Genomic DNA, 15,396 nt, shown 5'->3' with positions numbered 1-15,396 from the left:
TTGATAAATGATTTACACCATCATCTAATGCAGTAACATCATTTGTACATTTTCCATCATGTCATACCTGTACTTACCCATATGTACATTTACCAGGCCATATCTGTACATGGAAAGCTGTATATATCTTTATTTTAATTCTTTTTTTTTTTTTTTAGCCTTATTGCACTGTTATATTGAACAATATTGTGCTTTTGCTTCTTCCATGCCTAAGTTGTATCTAGCTGATGTCATATATAGATATCCTCAGTGAGGGATCAGTAATGTTTATCTTATCTTATCTTAGTTGATCTTATCTTATCTTTAAAGCTAACCAAGGAGAAGGTGTTATTATCTGTTTGAAAGGTTGACTAGCAATCATTACACCGTTTTAACAATCAGAAATAACTTTTGAATGTACTATCTAACATTTTTGTTTCAAGTAAACTAAAGTAAAAAAATAAAAATAAAATAATCCAACCTACTAAAGTAGAACAAAACCCTTGTCAGGATTATAAATGTACTTTTATCATAACAAAACTTGTTCTAATTTTGCTGTATTGAGTTCCTACTGTGGGGCCTGTATTTTATATTTCCAATTTTTTATTGTTTTTTTAAAAACTGTTTTTAGTTTTACATGAGAGAAAACACTCTGTTTGGCTCTACAATTATGACATTCCTGTAAGATGACCGAATTTTGAGTCATTTGACATTTTAAGTATGTCTACGTAGACATTTAATAAATAAATATTCCGCCAAACTGGTCGTTCCATTTTACGAGCAGCTTTTGAACGCAGCGCTCAGTGCGCCGTCGCCGTTGCCACGTCAACGTGACGTACAGGAGGTGTAGTCCGGGTGGGAGGCGTCGTTACCGCCGAGCAGCCCAAGAAAGCGCACCGAGACTCGCATTCATGGTCTTAAACCGAAGAGGAGCCCAGTGAGAGGTGAGGCGTTACTGTTTCATTCATTAATGTTTAACTTCTTCTCTTCGCTCACTGTTTCTTCTGAAGTTAGCCGGTTAGCTGCTAGCGTGTGCTCGGCTCGAGTTGCCTCCGCTGCTGCTGCTGCTGCTGCTGGAAGACAGCAGCAGCAGCAGCTAACTACACTGAGACATGTAGCTTAAATAGTAAATACATTCATTGTGAATATTAGAGTTTATTAACAACCGTCTGTTTTATGACACAGTAATAATACCGATTTTCTCTGCGCTGCTTGTGATGTGAGGCATCCCTGTTTGTGTTTTGGTGAAGCCTCAACTTAAACTGACTTGACACAGCCTCCTGGAAACATTAAGTTAAAAAGTTTTATGAATAATTTAACTCATAATTATTTCACCAGTATGTTTGACAGGTTATAATACATCCTCCTATGCTGCTGCTTCCTTCAGCATCTCATTCAAATGCTAAAAAAAATCCCTCCAGGGATATTTCCTGGTCCAGCAGGCTAATTATGGTGGGTGTGGGTTCAAACAAACAGAGCAATTAAACATTCCAGTAGTTGCTTCATTTTAAGGCTGCAGATCAAGATATAAATGCCATGCTGGGTGATATGTTGTCACCAGTTTTGCCTGTTTTACCAGCAGTAGCCTGGATTGTAGAAATACTTAAGTCATGAGGTCAGTTTTCGCCAGAAGAGCTCCAATTAGTCACCATCAAGCAACCTGAGGATTTTATTTTGAACTCCAGGTGTGTAACTTCCAGATTATTCATAGAAGTATTGAACTTTTGTGTTATTATTGTTTTTTCTTTGCCTAAATGCAATCAAATGTAGTCCTAAATATATTAGGATCACCTCTAAAACCGCCACTTTTATGATACGACTTCTTGCTTCGTCAGTCATAGCTGGCTTTGCTTATCGGTACCAGTTCATCAGTTTTGTTTGTTTTCATCTATTTCTTAGCCTTTTTAAAAAACACAGCTGATCATGGACCCGAGCACCAGCGGACTCAAGGAGAGGTTGGCTGAGGCCGGCCAGTCCCACACCCTGCAGTTCTGGAGCGAGCTGAGTCCCGAGGAGCAGGCTGACTTGGCCCTCGACCTGCAGCGGATGGACTTTCAGGAGATCAATGGGTTCTTCAAGAATGCTATGGAGACGTCGAGCAGCGGCAAGCATGAGAAGATGGATGCACGCATGGAGCCAGTGCCCAGGGAGGTGCTGGGGAGCGTGACAAGAGACAGGGAGCTTCTCAAAGACTGGGAGCTGACAGGTGAGCGCCGTCTTAAGTTCAAGAAAGTATATTCACACACAGGTACTGCCTTTAAGCTTTGTTTGCCCGAAGCGTTAGTTTAAGGAACAAGGAAGAATTGATTTTACAAGTTTCATACAGTAGCAGGAAATCAGTGAGCCGTCAGCTGCTGTTAAACAGGACATGCGCAATTACTGCAATTAGATTAAGAAACCAGAGTCTAGCAATAAAGTCCTGAAAACTTTCAAGTACCATGTGATGGCCTGCAGGTGAGACAGGAAAGATTTACTGGTATCAGACTGGGAAGCTTGAGGGGATTAAAGCATCACATGGTAGTTCAGATGCAGTGATGTTGAGATGGGTCAGTGGCTCCTCTCATTACTTGTGTTATTCATATTTTCAGAGATTGACTTCCAGACATAGACCCACGCAAAATCATATGTAACTTATGCAATAGTTTATGACAAAGTCCTAGCTGAGCAGCATCAGAAACTCATTTGCTCTCTGTGTGGTTGTACAAACTCGCAAACCATTCCCAGTCTAATTCCCCAGTGTAGATCTGAAATATGAGTAAGTTGGCTTGCATTATGTTTTGCGCAACCGCCTTCGCTGTAGGGGTTTGACTGTTTAAATCGGCAGGATTTTTTTTTTCTCCTGTGGGCATGATGACAGCAGGGGCAGCAGAAAGCATCTGGTTCTGATTTAGGACTGACGTAATTAGAGTTGCCTCTTGACCCTCGCTCATGAGGTCATCGTGAGCTGTCGGGACCAAAAACTGGGTGTGGCGTCTGTGTGTTTGCGTATTTTTGGTTGACTAGTCAAAGTCTAGCAGGCCCACCCAATACAGGGGTATAAAATTTGTCTTTTGGCACCAACAAGTAGTGTTGCATCATGTCACGTAGCAGCAGTTTATGTAAGATAAACTGGAACTGCTATAAAACACTGACCCATTGAACCACAGGGATATCGATCGCAGGCTTCATTTGGGTTATTAGGTTTTAGTTCAAGGCTAGCTTAATGTCACGTCTTTAAAGTGTTGAAGGATTGGTCTCAGAATGACATCAACATCATTAAATGCTCAACAAATGGCATTAATAAATGTTGTTATGGTTCTGTTTATAACTATTTTTCCAAGGTGTATTTATAATGGCAATGAAGGTGCACTATGTCTACCACTAGATAAGATGTTGTATAAGTGTAGTGAGTCTGCGTATTATACCATCCATCTATGTAGATTTACATGTGGACAACAATTTAAAATACACTGTGAGACACATTCTTTTCCTCTTTCGCCCTTCAGGTCTTCGCTGCATCTCTCAGAGTAAAGTGGCCGTCTTGCTTCTGGCAGGGGGCCAGGGAACCAGGCTGGGGGTCTCTTACCCCAAAGGCATGTACGACGTGGGGCTGCCGTCCCACAAAACCCTCTTTCAGATCCAAGCCGAGCGCATTCTGAAACTGCAACAGCTGGCTGAGCAGAAGCACAAAATCAAGTGCTGTATTCCCTGGTGAGACGTCAGGTTTCAGATCACTACGGCTTTTTTAGTCAGCTGAATCTACTGCTGTGTTTCAGAAAAATAAACAGGCCCGAGCCACCGAATACCGTCTCTATATTTGTAACGAGAACTAAAGCGGTTTGTCCCAGTTATGTTTGCATGATGAGTAAGTGGGCCAAGTCACTGTGAGCATCAAAGGAAACTCAATCAAGGAAGTTGTTTTACTGGAAAAGGATTAGTACCCTGCAGAGTTGATTCAAGGACAGTTTACAGTTTGATATTGCGAAAGATGGAGATAAGGAGGCGATGGAATGTATAAAGTCCTCCAAACACAGGGCTTAACAGTTTATGAAAGTTATATTCAAAATTGCATGTGACATCATCTTTTTTATTGTCTACCACCATACACCTAAACTTTATTGTTTTTTTTGTTTTGAAGGATTTTTATTTCTTTGGTTTTCCTGAGCATGCATCCTTCAGATACAGCCTTTACATTTGCTGTTCAACTGATACAAAACAAACAAATATGTGCCTTTATTTATTTCCTTCAGGTACATCATGACCAGCGGCAGGACAATGGAGGCCACCAAGGAGTTCTTCTCGCGACATAACAACTTTGGCTTGGACAAGGACAACATCATCTTCTTTCAGCAGGGCATGCTACCAGCCATGGACTACAACGGCAAGATCATCCTGGAGAGCAAAGGAAAGCTCTCCATGGCTCCTGGTACGCACACACAGGATTATCGACTTTATTATGTACATTGTCGTTCAGTGTGTGAGAGTTTTATTTGCCCAGTTGAGTTTGTGTTTCTCTAACTCGTGTGTTTGTGTTGCAGATGGCAACGGCGGTCTTTACAGAGCTCTCGGGAACCAGGGTGTCATGGATGACATGGAGCGGAAGGGGATCGAGTTCATCCATGTTTACTGTGTTGATAACATCCTGGTCAAAGTGGCCGACCCCGCCTTTGTTGGTTTCTGTGTGCAGAAGGGAGCGGACTGTGGAGCTAAGGTTGGTCACACCTCCTGCTTTTTCTTTTTAGATTTTACATTTGTCTTAATTACAAAGCTAATTAGGTACAACACTGAATCAGAGACTGGAAATCCATTTTTAGTATTACTTTTAGGAATCAACCATCACAACACCTGAAGTAAGATATGAAATCTTCAGAGCTCCAGAATAACCAGCAGCATTGGTGCTACCAGCTTTCTGATATCGTCACAGGAGCACTATTGCCACTTACGGTTACAGGAGCCATAATCTTAACGTCATTTACTAGATCTTCTCTCGTATCACATGCATCATAACAAGAACAATAAAAAAGGATGATGATGCGTTATATTCCTGTCATAAAGTTGCTTGATATGCTGACATCTCACTATCGAACACGTTTCGACACTGGTAAACCCAGAGTTGTCCTTTATCTGTCCAGGAAGTATAAGTGATATTGCAAAGATTACAGTTTAGCCAACAGGGCCACATTATTTATGCAAATGCCAGTGTGTGTAATTGAAGTACCTAAGAACCTAACAAGAGAACAAAGTGTGCTAATATTAGAGTCACTGTGCCTGTTTGTGATCCAGTCTGATCTGTCAGTCTGGTTCTTCCAGGAGGTTCCAAAAGGCAACAGATGTGTTGAGTTGGTGACTGTCAAGTATTAGAAAGGTGTGGCCACAAGTTTCTTTACTGGTCCATTTCTAGACAGCGGCACCTTCCACAGCTCACCACTGGGTGGAGACAGAAGCCACTTGCTTCTCTCCTGTGGTCTTCTTGAGCAGTGAATTCATTACAGCTTTCTAGGAAATTTGAGGGTTTAACCCCAGAGTCTTCTCTCCTTTTTCTTACGGTCTCAGATAGCATGAGGATGATGTGAAGAAGCCAGGAAACTACTTTAGGAGTGTACTTTAATTTTTAGGGGGGAAAAAAGCATTTTAGTGCTGGACTTAAATATTTTTGACTTGCAAATAAACAATCATGAATGATCATATATTTTTTTGTTTGTAAAAAAAAAAAAATGTTTCTTGTAAAAATGTAGGTTGTTGTTTGCTGTTACTGTGTGTACTTTTGCTGCAAATCAAATGCCCCCCTAGAGGGACAGTGAAGAATGAATAACCTTGAAAACTGAGTGCAGCCAAAAAATTGTACATTTGGGACGCGCCAAACAAAACATTTAGCAAACTCCACTGGCCAAGGTAGTTTAGTCATTTTCTGCCTTTTTTGTTCAAAGGAAAACAATGCAAAACAACACGACACCATAAATAGCAAAAAGATGGGTTAAAGGTAAGATAAAGATATACAAATGTCAAGATACATTTCTTATTCTGTCTTAAACATAAAAAAAAGAAATATAAATGCAGTATAATTATGCTTTTGGAGTGGAGTTTGCATGTTCTCCCCGTGCAGCGTGGGTTCTCTCCAGATTCTTCAGCTTCTTCCCACAAGGTCCAAAAACAAGTTGAGGTTAATTGGTGATTGTAAATTGTCTGTAGGTGTGAATGTGAGTGTGTTTGGTTGTCTGTCTCTAAGTGTAGCCCCGTGATAGACTGGTGACCTGTCCAGGGTGTCCCCTGCCTTCACCCTGAGTCAGCTGGGATAGACTCCAGCCCCCCATGCCCCCAGTGAGGATTACGCGGTGTACAGATAATGGATGGATAGATGGATTATGCTTTTGTTGTTCTTGGTAAAGCCTCAGGGACAACAGTTAAAAGGAATCCACCGTAAACAATATATATTTTAGATGTTTTGGTGATCGTACACTTTTTTTCCATCTGGTGAAAGTCAAGTCTTTAATTTTTTAATTGTTATTATTTACTTTGGTAACATGTCCATATGATTTTATGATGAAATTGCAGTGTACTGATGACAGGTTCTAAAACACAGATTCAGACTTCTGAGGTTTAATACGTAACAAAATTAGGCTTCAATTCTGTCAATCAGTACAGTTTAGCTTTAAGTATTATTGTTCTTTATCAGAACTGATTTCTGATTCTAACATGTATGTTTGTGCAGAGTGAGATGGAAGCAGGGACTTTACAGATTCTAGAGGAAACAACGGTGTAGACTTATGTCTACGGCATTTTAGGTAGGAAGGGATTTTTTTCATGGAAAAAAACTTCTAAATATGCAATTTTGATACACAGACATGAGTTTCAAGGTTAAATCAACAAAAAAACGATATATAATAAATATATAATTGGTGGTTTATGAAAAGACAGTTGTAAATCTTGCTGTTTGACTGGAAAGCCCGAACAGAGTGAGAGAACAAAAATATTTATGATGCTTTCTCGTTGAAAGGTTAGGCAAAGGAGGTAAGTTGGAGGTAAAGCCTGACTGTGTACGTCATCTCCAGATTCAACAGTGGCAAGGGCTTTAATGTGTATTCAGCTGACCCATACAAATGTGGAGAAAGAAGAGGAAAAACCAGCTCAATATTTGTTAGAAAAAAAATAGTTATGTGAACACTGGTATCTAAAAGAGTCAACTAGCAGGAGAGCCTCAGGAGACTTGCTTTTGTTGACTAAATGAACATTGATGGCGCATTGACAGCAGATGTCCCGCTTAAATTAGTACATTTGTGACTAACCTTTGCTGCCAGGTCCTTCCAATTAGTTTGAAGAAGAATGTTACACGCCATGGCAACTAAATCAAAATACAAATTCAAGATGTCCCCTTTCCACGTCTTCAAAATCACAACATGTGTCAACGCACGCGTTTTGCCTCGTCATCTCGTAGCACTGTTGTGAAATCATTTTCATCGCACTGCGTCTATTTTCCAGCATACACAGAGCAGAGTCAAATATTTAACTGTGGATCATCCAGACCCTGCTTCTGTTTGACATTATTATAAGTTGTGTGGTGGAGCAGAGATGGAAGGATCAGATCAGAGCAGAGTCCCACCCTCCCATCGTAAATTACAAAGCTCCACGAACTGTTCATGTGGCTTCACTAACCCCTCGCTCAGCCCCCACCCCGTTCACCAACCCCCTCATCAGGACTCCACTCTGTCATTAGCCACCGACAGATGGGCAGAGGGGGAGAGGGCTTTTTTTTTTTTCTTTCATCCAGTGCAGACTTTAACTTGCTGGCTGTATATAGTGGAATACGCTGATTGTGTCATTGCAGTTTTTGAGTCGTAACGACTCGTTCATGTCGCTTTAACCCAATTTCATATACAGTATAAAGCAGAAGTGGCTGTGCAGTATCACTTCAGTGTCGGATGATTAAAAATTGTGTCACCCCACAGTGATTCAATGACTGTTAAACTTGAGTTGCACAGTAGGGTATTTGCTCCTAAGTGGAATTAAAAAGCAACAGTTCAGACTAAATTAAAAATACAGACCCCACAGTAGAAACTCAATGCAACAATAGTTGGTGCACCTTTCCTTCATGAGATTCAAATCTTTAATTTAACTTCATAGATTCATATTTGTTGTTGATGACAGACTCAATCTTTCTTGGCAAATTTCTGGAGAGCTGTTCTGCCGTTCTTCAGAAATGTTTTTTGTTTTTTTTTCAGCCGTCCTTGCTGGAGGAGTTGTGTTGCTCTACCTTACTCTTTAAAATGCAAACCAAATGTGTGCTATTGGATTCAAGTCAGGCGACATACTTGGCCACGTCACAGTTTTTTTCTTCATTAGAAACTCGTGTGATTTTGTGCTTTGGATCGTTATCATGTTGAAATATTCCTCTTCTGCCAAGCTTCTGCAGACTGGAAGTCATCTTGTCAGCCAGTATTTTTGGTACATCCACAGACATTCACAATGCCTTCCATAAATGTCACCTCCCTGAAACCTTCTGCACTTATGCAGCCCCATATCACCACCATCCTACCTCTGGGTTTCACTGTTGGGACTCTGCATTCACTGTGGCAGTCTTGGCTAGTTTCATGCCAGATATGTTGGAGCCCAACAAGTTTATGTTGGTTTCATCTAAACAAAAAGTGTTCTCCCAGTATTCATCAGGTTTTTTCACATGCTCTTTAGCAAAGTTTAATCTTGCAGTTTTCATGAGTAAGCAAGTTTTTTCCTCTTTAACGAGGCTGGTGTTGTGCAATTTCCTTCACACTGTCTGTGTTGTCAGAAAAACTCTGATTTCCATTGAAGTCTGAATCACTTGCTCGCCTATTTCTACAGTTATTTTGTGCAATAAGCGGACTGTCTGTGGCATCATTTTAGGAGGACGGCCACTGCAGCACTGATTAGTGGTCCAACGGCTCTTTTCACACTTCCTGATTACTGCTGCCACTGTGTTCATACTGATTTTTAGTTTGTCTTCCTGTATCCTTTTCCATCTTTGTGAAGACTCAAAATCAGATTTTCTAACCCTCCTGGTAATTCTTTTTCATGATGCAGACATACAGATAAAATGCAGCTGATGGCTCCAAAACTGAGAAAGTTCTGGTGTTCACAGCTCATCTTAGAACCATGTTCCTGCAGTTCGGTTAATGGGAAATCACAGTTGTGCTCAATTTTGTTTCAGTGTTCACAGGGTTTCTAGCTTGTGTCTCAATGAGCACAGGTGTATTCACTTTTGTTGCGTTGAGTTTGGACTTTAGGACCTGTATATTTAATATAGTCTGTCTAAAGTATGTGACTTATGTGTTTAATATGCAGATAGCAGCGAATACAGATTTTTGATACGCACATGACAAAAAAGTCTTTTTGCGACATTGTTTCCAGGTGGTGGAGAAAACCAATCCGACAGAGGCAGTGGGTGTGGTCTGCAAGGTGGACGGCTGTTATCAGGTGGTGGAGTACAGCGAGATCACCCTGGCGACTGCCGAGAAGCGCAGCGCCGACGGCCGGCTGATGTTCAACTCGGGAAACATAGCCAATCACTTCTTCAGCTTCTCCTTCCTCAAAGATGTAGTCCAGTAAGACGATGAACGGGTGGATGTTTTTCAGCTTTAGTACACTTTGTCCTCTTCTCTGCCAGAATGTGTTCATTTGTTTCAGTAGTTTTGTATTCTCGTACCAAGAACAACATCATAATACAGGCTTTTTCTCTGTGTTTATGTATTAGGAAATACGAGCCAAAGCTGCAGCACCATGTGGCCCAGAAGAAGATCCCATATGTGGATGCTCAGGGTCAGATAATCAAACCAGACAAACCAAATGGGATTAAAATGGAAAAATTCGTCTTTGACATCTTCCAGTTTGCTAAGTGAGTTAAAGTGCATTTTTTCCATACAGGGTACAAAATGTCTGTGTGTGTGTGCGCGCCAGCATCAGTACAACAGCAGCTTACCTCAAACTAAAAGCGTTTGAAGTACTTTGAATACAATGAATAACTTATGCTGCTTTTGAGAAGTGGCTGGATTGCATATGTTCTTCTGGCAAGCCTCCGGGCTTTGACTGGTCCTTGATCTGTCCTTCCATGTGAGAACCAACCCCTATTTTCCAGTCCTGATCCCTATCCTCCAGCCCCAGTCTTGCCATTTCTCCAAGGTCTGGTCCAGCAGACGGAGCCTGCCAAATTCTCCGCAGGAGGATGGAGGTTTATGAGCTGTTCACTCATTCCACCTCCTCCAGTGTTACATGACATCAGCTCTGAGTCACGCCACTACTAATAGAACTTTACATTTAATGAAAAGATTCCTGTAATGATTGACTGATGGAAAAACACTGCAGACACGTCCAGCTTGCTTCAACGGTTTGCGCCGCACTTCAAAGTGAAAAGGATGAGAAATTGTTTTTTGTGCCGCTGGAAGAGATGGATTAGGGCTGCCTGAACTGGCATATTTAGCTGAATCCAGATGGGTTGACTCATTTTGCTGCCAGATTTCTTAAAGTGTCCTACTGTTTTCTGTTCGTTCTGTCTGTACTGTTTGGTCTGCACCCTCATGGTCTGTTGTGCAGCCACGTGCCATGTGTATTCTGTATGTAACTGTCAAAGGGCATTGCACTTTTGTACGAACGAGGCGACATTTTGAAACCAGAGTATCCAGTTTCATAATGCATTTGTGGTTTGGAACTTTAGATGTTGACATCAAATACTCAATTAACTGTTTATTACAACCAGCGAGTAACAGCACATAAGGTCAGGGTGAAGTTGGAGAATTCTTTTCAGAATATAAAGGAATACTCATTTTTAAAATCTTCAAAACCTTCGCGCTGTAGCCATCGTGGATTGTTCCTCCATCCATCTGTCCCCTTGTTGTTAATGTCTCTTGAGCGAATTTCTTTAAATTTGGAACACACATTCACTTAGACTTGACTATAAACTGATTAAAATTTCATGTTCAAACGTCACCGTGACTTCACAAAACACGGTTTTAGCCATAACTCAATAATTCATTTGTAATTCTCAAAAAATTCCACGTAAGTGTCTAAGAATAGGATAAAGTAAGGAGAACTTTAGTGTGGCATACTGTTTTGCAAAAACACTTTGCTGGCCATTTTTAAACACTAAAACTCAGGAACAGAAGAAGAGATTGTGACCATATTTCACATTTGGTCAGATGCAGAGTTGGTAATCTTTGATGCGCACCTTGAAACTGTACAGATCATGTTGCATTGAAGATGTGTGTGAAGCAGCTTCTTTGACATCCATGTTTGAAGCATCATCCACTGTCACAGCTACAACATTGTGTTCTGTCAAAATCTGCTTTATTAGTTAAATGTGAACACACACACAAGAGATTTCAATCTTTTTTCTTTCTCTTGAATGAATTTACACACTTCAAATTCTTCACTACATATAATATATCATATTAGATATGAAGGTAAACTGCAGCTTAACAGGCTCGTAAAAGCGTTCGACCACATGACTGCAGTTTTAGTTGTTTATTTATGCTCATCAGTAGAGATCACATTGCTTGTTTTGTCCAACTCAAAACTCCAAAGCCAAATGTACCGAATTTACAGTGATAGAAACAAAACATAAAGGTGGAACAAAAGCTTAAAGGCATTAGCTTTTTTATTGATCATAAATCTATGTTAAAAGTTGTTGTAGTTTAATTTTCTATTGAGTAACTGTTGTCGACTTATTACGTCAACTCCAAAATAATGTCGGGGGGGAAGTTGCTTGGTTGTCAATTCTCCATATTGTATATAATTATTGTGACACATGACTGATTCCCTATTAATTATTTCAGCTCCAATCCTTGGTATGTATGTACAATGCCTGCTGTGTGCTGATGTCCTTTCACTGTGTGCTCATGGGATCCTGATGTACTTTAAACAGGACCTTTGTCGTGTACGAGGTGCTGCGGGAGGACGCGTTCTCCCCGCTGAAGAATGCAGACACTCAGGATGGAAAGGACACACCCACCACAGCCAGACACGCCCTGATGTCCTTGCACCACCGCTGGGTGCTCAACGCCGGAGGCCACTTTATCGACGAGAACGGCACACGCGTACCTGCCATACCCAGGTGACCGCAGTTTGTTACACGTCAAGTTTGGCATGAACACAAAAGCGGGTTCCTCGCGGTCATTCTCACCTTCCCAACACTTTGCACACTGTGTACACACTGTATGCACTGGCTTTTTTGTTTGTTTGTTTGTTTGTTTTTGTTATAGACATGGTTTTCTTTTAGCCTCACACTCTCACTTCCCCCCTCTCATGCTTGGTCTTGCTCCTGTGTGTCCCGTGCAATGTTTCCAGAGACGGAGCAGCAGGCAGTGTCACAGATGATGGCAACAGAAAGTAATTATTCCCCTGCAGTATTGAGTGCATGGTGATGGGGTTTTGGCTTTCTTACCCTCTCGCTCAGACGTGTTAACACCGTATAACATTACGTCTGATCCTCGACATCCCCTTTCCTTCATTGCCACTGAGACAGAGGAGTCTGCAGCAGCGCTGCCAGTCTTTACAGTCGGTTGCGATGAAGGAAATGACAGCGAGGATCGGTTTAGTCGACAGTCCTCTTCAGCATCCTGGTCAGATGACGCACTGTCATAATGACCTGCTGACAGATTATTTTCCCCCTCCGATTATTTCTACTAATACTTGTAATGTTCTGCATGCTGGGAAATGGGAACCAGTCACACAAACTGTGACCACTCTGCAATATATGATGAACATGTTGATTTGTATGTGAAATATTCACAACAAGGTCTATTGCTTGCTAGTTTGCCTTGAAATCCATTCGCTTCTTTTTTAAGGCAGAAATAAATGAGCATGTGCTTCACTGACATTCATGGCATCCATGAATGTTAAAAAGGCTCTCAAGGGTGTGCTTCTTTCCTAATCATTAAGCTTTTTCTTCAGGCAGCTGCTCAGCAACATACCTGAAACACCTGATGTTTGATTACCGATTGTCTTGTAATTATTGTCTAGAAATAAACATGTTGAATGACAGCAATGTGGCGCAAAAGCCCCTCCTAGTTTGTCAAACGCTCTGGGTGGAGATGCAAACACATTACCTGTCATTCATCTGTTTTCTTCTAGAGCAAGTCGGGTCAGAGGACTAATCACTGGTCGCGATGAAGCTCTGATTCTTTGCCTTTTGAACTCTAATCACACGCTGCAGCAGAAGAACAGCTGTGTCGAGGATTCACAGCTGCTTCTCTCAGTTACAGTCTCCCTCTGGCTGCTTTTCCCAAGACAATCACTCATTCCGTTTCTTTTTTTTTTTTTCCCCCTCTGATCTTCCCTGAATTTGTCCTTTTCCAATGCAGCTTGAAGGACGGAACAGACCTGCCAATCAAATGTGAGATTTCCCCTCTGGTGTCCTACGGAGGAGAGGTAAGGAGGCATAAGGAGCCTGGTGCATTTAACAGAAAATACAGATGTTCTTCTTCTCCTGAGGGGTTGCACTACGAAGCAAATTTAAATAGCCAGGCTGTCTTTGTGTAAGTCGGTTCGAAAAAAAACTAAAATCCCAGAGATAATGAGCATCACAACTCCATTAACTCAGGTTTTCTTCCTCATGCTCTGTGTGTAATACCAGGAAGAGGGGCGTTTAAGCATCATGTCACTCTTCTTCCAAACAAAATGGACCCACTTAAGTCGAGACAAACAGGTTTTTATAATATAGAGCTGAGGAGAATATAAAAATATAAAAAACGGAAAGAAGTACTGTTATTGCTAGAAAATGTTAGAGGAATGTTGGTAGAGAACTGTAATCGTTTATGTTAATATACTTATTGCTACTTACTGCTCTCATTACATCTACTTCATTCTAACGTGACACGTGCACATTAAAGCTCTTAAACTGTAAACTTCATACATTTGAATATGTTACTCAAGAAGAGCTTTTAGGTCTGACACTGTCTCATAATGAAGGTTATGTAGAAATCACTAGATAAGTTTTGGTTAAATCAAAATAAAGTTAATGTTAGTGATTGGATATTGTCTATAATAAATACTAGTAAAGTGATTCATTTTCTAATCTGTATTAGCTGCAGCATCAGCAGTGTAAAACAGACTTGGTAGCAAATCAGGATCAAACATAAAAACATATTGATGTATTTTCTGCATTCCCAACTGAATGCATGTAGATTCCAATGACGATACAACTCCTATAGTTGGCCTCTGTATCACCAATGTACAGTTCAACTGGTTTGCAGATATGATGTGTTCTCTCAGCTGAGAATCTCTATCACTCATACCATTGGAAAAAGAATTGGTGAAAGCCGGTTTAAATCCCAAACTGTGAACAGAACCTCCTCTGGAGCAGGTTAGCTGTTACCATGGAGATCCACCATTAGCTGACACTAAAAAGTCCAGCTTTAGGCTCAACATATCTTGCTAAAACACTGATCTTGCTTCAAAGTACTCCCCTTCTTTGAGCAGTTATTGTGAAATAATTAACCTGCACACTCTCGAGCAATGTTCTGAAGGCGTCTATGCTTCTTTAAGGGTCTTGAGGAGCTGGTGAAAGGACGAGACTTCCATCCCACCCTGGTGATCGATGAGCATGGAGCCCACGAGGTGGTGAAGAACGGAGTTTAATCAGTGAAAAAAAAAACAGAGAGAGAGAGAGTGAGAGAATGAGGGACAACCCAAAGACCAACCTCCCTTTTATCTCTCGACGTTTGTGGGGAGAAACTGTGATGTCTTCGCTGTGCAATAACGAAAACGCGTGCATGTGTTCGTGAACGAGGCCGTCACCGTGCAGAACGAATGAACGAGCAAGATGAAGTGTGTCGTTTACTTTTTATCCGAGTTTCCTTTGCTTTGTATGTCGATGTCATGTCACACATTCATATTTGTTTGGAAGAGCACTTGAACACAGCATGAGATGAAGTACGAAATCCCTGTTGAACCGACTGGATGAAGCAGTCTGCAGGTGCTTCTATTTATTTTGCTTATGAAACTTATTTTTATATGTACCGATAGATGCTTTATAGGTGGAAATTCCCATCTACTCATTTTACCCGGTGATTTTTATACGACAGTTGACTGAGACTAAATGATCAGAAGGACGTTTCTTACTAGCATGTAATCAAGGTACATGGCTGTGGGGGGTATTTATAGTATCTGCTTCTTTTCTGTTCATAATCGATGAATATTAGACATTATTCAGCTTTAAGGGAGATTATGATTTCTATTATCTTTATTAAAAAACATTTACTACTTGGAAAACACATTGTCTTTTGTTTTTTTTTTTGTGGTTGCCTAAACAGGATTATGATTCTTTTCTTCTTTTTCTTCTTTTTTTTTTGACAAATCAGCGTACAGTATGCGAATGTGTGAGTTTCACTAGCCTGTGTCTGCAGGGTGTGCTTTTTGCATTATAGCTCCTGGTGTCGTGAATCAGAGTTTCCAGCACATGGTTTATGTTCAAGATGG

The 15,396-nt window shown here is 40.9% G+C and overlaps 1 protein-coding gene across 2 annotated transcripts; it reads left to right on the top strand.

Annotated features, from left to right (window-relative positions):
• The first annotated feature begins 872 nt into the window (after positions 1–872).
• uap1 (UDP-N-acetylglucosamine pyrophosphorylase 1) lies at positions 873–15,189 on the top strand. 2 transcript variants are annotated; one of them, XM_008297833.1, is made up of 11 exons: positions 873–923; positions 1,879–2,185; positions 3,465–3,669; positions 4,209–4,384; positions 4,497–4,669; positions 9,337–9,530; positions 9,680–9,820; positions 11,843–12,031; positions 12,265–12,306; positions 13,281–13,347; positions 14,464–15,189. In XM_008297833.1, exons 2-11 carry the CDS (start codon positions 1,903–1,905, stop codon positions 14,554–14,556), a joined length of 1,563 nt encoding a protein of 520 aa, XP_008296055.1. In that variant the 5' UTR covers positions 873–923; positions 1,879–1,902; the 3' UTR covers positions 14,557–15,189. The 2 variants fall into 2 exon arrangements, with proteins under 2 accessions (XP_008296055.1, XP_008296056.1); XM_008297834.1 differs by lacking the exon at positions 12,265–12,306.
• The last annotated feature ends 207 nt before the right edge of the window (positions 15,190–15,396 follow it).

The sequence above is a fragment of the Stegastes partitus genome, unplaced genomic scaffold (assembly GCF_000690725.1).
Source record: "Stegastes partitus isolate 25-593 unplaced genomic scaffold, Stegastes_partitus-1.0.2 Scaffold1252, whole genome shotgun sequence".
Taxonomy (NCBI): domain Eukaryota; kingdom Metazoa; phylum Chordata; class Actinopteri; family Pomacentridae; genus Stegastes; species Stegastes partitus.
Note: the sequence above shows the minus strand (reverse complement) of the source record. Positions and strands in the feature narration are given on the sequence as shown.

Bases quoted from the DNA above. Each gene is read 5' to 3' on its own strand.
- uap1 (XM_008297833.1), top strand. From the start codon at position 1,903: ATGGACCCGAGCACCAGCGGACTCAAGGAGAGGTTGGCTGAGGCCGGC. The intron at 4,670-9,336 runs GTTGGTCACACC...CATTGTTTCCAG, and splicing joins GAGCGGACTGTGGAGCTAAG to GTGGTGGAGAAAACCAATCC. The intron at 9,821-11,842 runs GTGAGTTAAAGT...TACTTTAAACAG, and splicing joins GACATCTTCCAGTTTGCTAA to GACCTTTGTCGTGTACGAGG.